The sequence below is a fragment of the Megalops cyprinoides genome, chromosome 4, assembly GCF_013368585.1.
Source record: "Megalops cyprinoides isolate fMegCyp1 chromosome 4, fMegCyp1.pri, whole genome shotgun sequence".
Lineage (NCBI taxonomy): Eukaryota > Metazoa > Chordata > Actinopteri > Elopiformes > Megalopidae > Megalops > Megalops cyprinoides.
The window spans coordinates 2,030,317-2,032,500 of NC_050586.1; the positions used below are offsets into that span (position 1 = coordinate 2,030,317).

Below are 2,184 nucleotides of genomic sequence, written 5' to 3' on the forward strand. Positions count from 1 at the left end.
CAATTCAGGTTGCCAGTCCTTGCACTTCTTAAATGGTTCAAAAATAATATCCTGAGATAAATCAGTTTTGTTTTGTTTTAGTTAACTCTACAGCCATTACACACCTACCTCTTTACCAAAACAACTGAAATTGTATCATTATCAAACTGCACCCTTCAACAGCTAACATTAATTTATTTGCTGCTCTATGCCAATGCTGTCTCATCAGTTAGAAATGCTGCAGTATTTAACATTGGCAGTAGTGATGTACTTTTGTTCTGCTGGAGTAAACCGAAGGCCTCTTAGTCACCAGGTGTTTAATTGTTCTTTATGTTCAATAAAGGAAAAGACAGACATGCTCGACAAATATGGTACAGCATTGTTAAATGGCTGAAGTTAGTCCTTTTTTCTTGAATTAAAATTCTCTTTTTTTACCTTTTTAATAATTACATTTACAAAGTTATATTACATCAAAAGCAGCAAAGTAAAATTCAAAAGAAAAGCAAAAGAAGAAACAAATATTCACATAAATAAAAGTAAAGATTCCCTCCAACACCCCCCACCCCTTCCCCCCAACCAATAAAGAGAGAAAAATCATGTCTGTGTAGTTAATTGTCTCTCTGCCGCAGTCGAGGGCGGGGCTCAGCAGAGTTTGGTGGTCAGGTGGTCGGACTGTTTCAGGATCTCTGTGCTGTACATGTCCAGGGCGTGGTTGACTCGGATCATCTCGCTGTTGTTGAGCTTGAGCCGGTGCTTCAGCATACAGGAGAAGAGGTCCAGCTGCGGCTTGCCAGGGGCCACGGGCGGGGCCAGACGGTTGATCCGGTCCCGGATGTCAAGCAGGAGCAGCATGACGGAGGAGGAGGAGTAGAACTGCGTCCCCTGGGTGTAGGACTGGTTCACCTGCTGCACGGCACTGCGGAGCAGGTCGGCGTTGAAGCGCAGGCTGTACCCGAACACCTGCACGTCCGAGATCTTGATGTAGATCTGCCGCTTGTTGGGGTCGGACAGGTCGACGGGCCCCTGCCCCGTGTCGTTGCGCAGGGTGGTGGGCACCTTGGCCCGGCTGCGCAGGTAGATGTGGACCGTCTCGAAGAAGGTCTTCCAGCGGTTGCCCAGCAGCAGGGTCCAGTTGAAGCACTGGCTGTTCTGCAGGCGCACCCTCTCCCAGCGGGGGTAGCCGTGCTCCCCGAAGGGCATGCTCCAGCCCTCCGAGTGGCTGCCGCTGAAAGGGTTCACGTAGACGAAGAACATGGGGTCGATGCTGCTGTTGCGCATCTGGCAGATCTTCATGGACAGCCCGATCACCATGTGCAGGTAGTCCATGCGGTTCTTGTTGCTCTTCAGCGTCAGCGACATCCTCTTCCTCCAGCGCGGGTCGAAGAAGGTGTCCAGCCGGATCTCGTTGCTGATGAAGGTGGTGTGCACGTACAGTCGCGAGTCCATCTTCTGCAGCAGGTACTTGAGCTCCAGGTCCTGGAAGTCCAGGTCGGTCTCGAAGCTGACGAACTGCTCGCTGCGCTCCGAGTCCACGTTCTGCGGCTCGCAGCGGCCGCGGTACAGCTTGTAGCCCTTGTTGCAGGAGCCGCACTGCGAGATGTTTGCCAGGCTGCACATGGCGCAGCTGTTGTTGCCCCCGATGATGCATGGGATGGGCCGCTGGCACAGGGTGACCCCAGTGTGGCACACGCACGTCCGCTGGCTCTCCAGGAAGGTGCCCCAGAACCCGTTCTCATTGCAGTACAGGTAGGACTGGACCCGGTTCAGCCACTGCAGTACCGATCTGGACCATGAAAAGAAGAAGGACAGAGAGAGAAAGGCAGCAGGGTTTTACTAAAGGTGATTTTAAGCAGGCAGGAGCTCAGCTGAATGACTACTGCTTTCATTCCACACTGCTGCTGGAAGCACTGCAGTCTGTGAGAATGTGATTTGGTATTCTGTGAATATGGCGCCTGTATTATCCAGTAGAGAGTGCACGATTTCTTATTCAGAATGCATTTCCCTCCCCCCCCCCCTCCTCATCCCCTTTCTCCTCCCCCATCCTCCCCCTCACCCCTCCCAGAATCCTCCCTTGTCATCTTGACAGTCTCGTTAGATGAGGGTGAACACTTAGGCACTTGTTTAAGACACAGTCACAGCTCATTAACGAGAGAGGATGGGACAAGGTCAACCTCACATGTAAATGAATCCACTCAGTGAGGAGGA

The 2,184-nt window shown here is 51.7% G+C and overlaps 1 protein-coding gene across 1 annotated transcript in view; it reads right to left on the minus strand.

The window, feature by feature from the left end:
• Positions 1-585: 585 nt before the first annotated feature.
• Positions 586-2,184, minus strand: part of LOC118776928 (BMP/retinoic acid-inducible neural-specific protein 1) — an 85,154-nt gene continuing 83,555 nt past the window's right edge. The window contains exon 8 of the mRNA XM_036527577.1: positions 586-1,762. Within this exon, the coding sequence (XP_036383470.1) occupies positions 622-1,762 (1,141 nt within the window). The 3' untranslated portion in view covers positions 586-621. The remainder of the gene's footprint in view (positions 1,763-2,184) is intronic.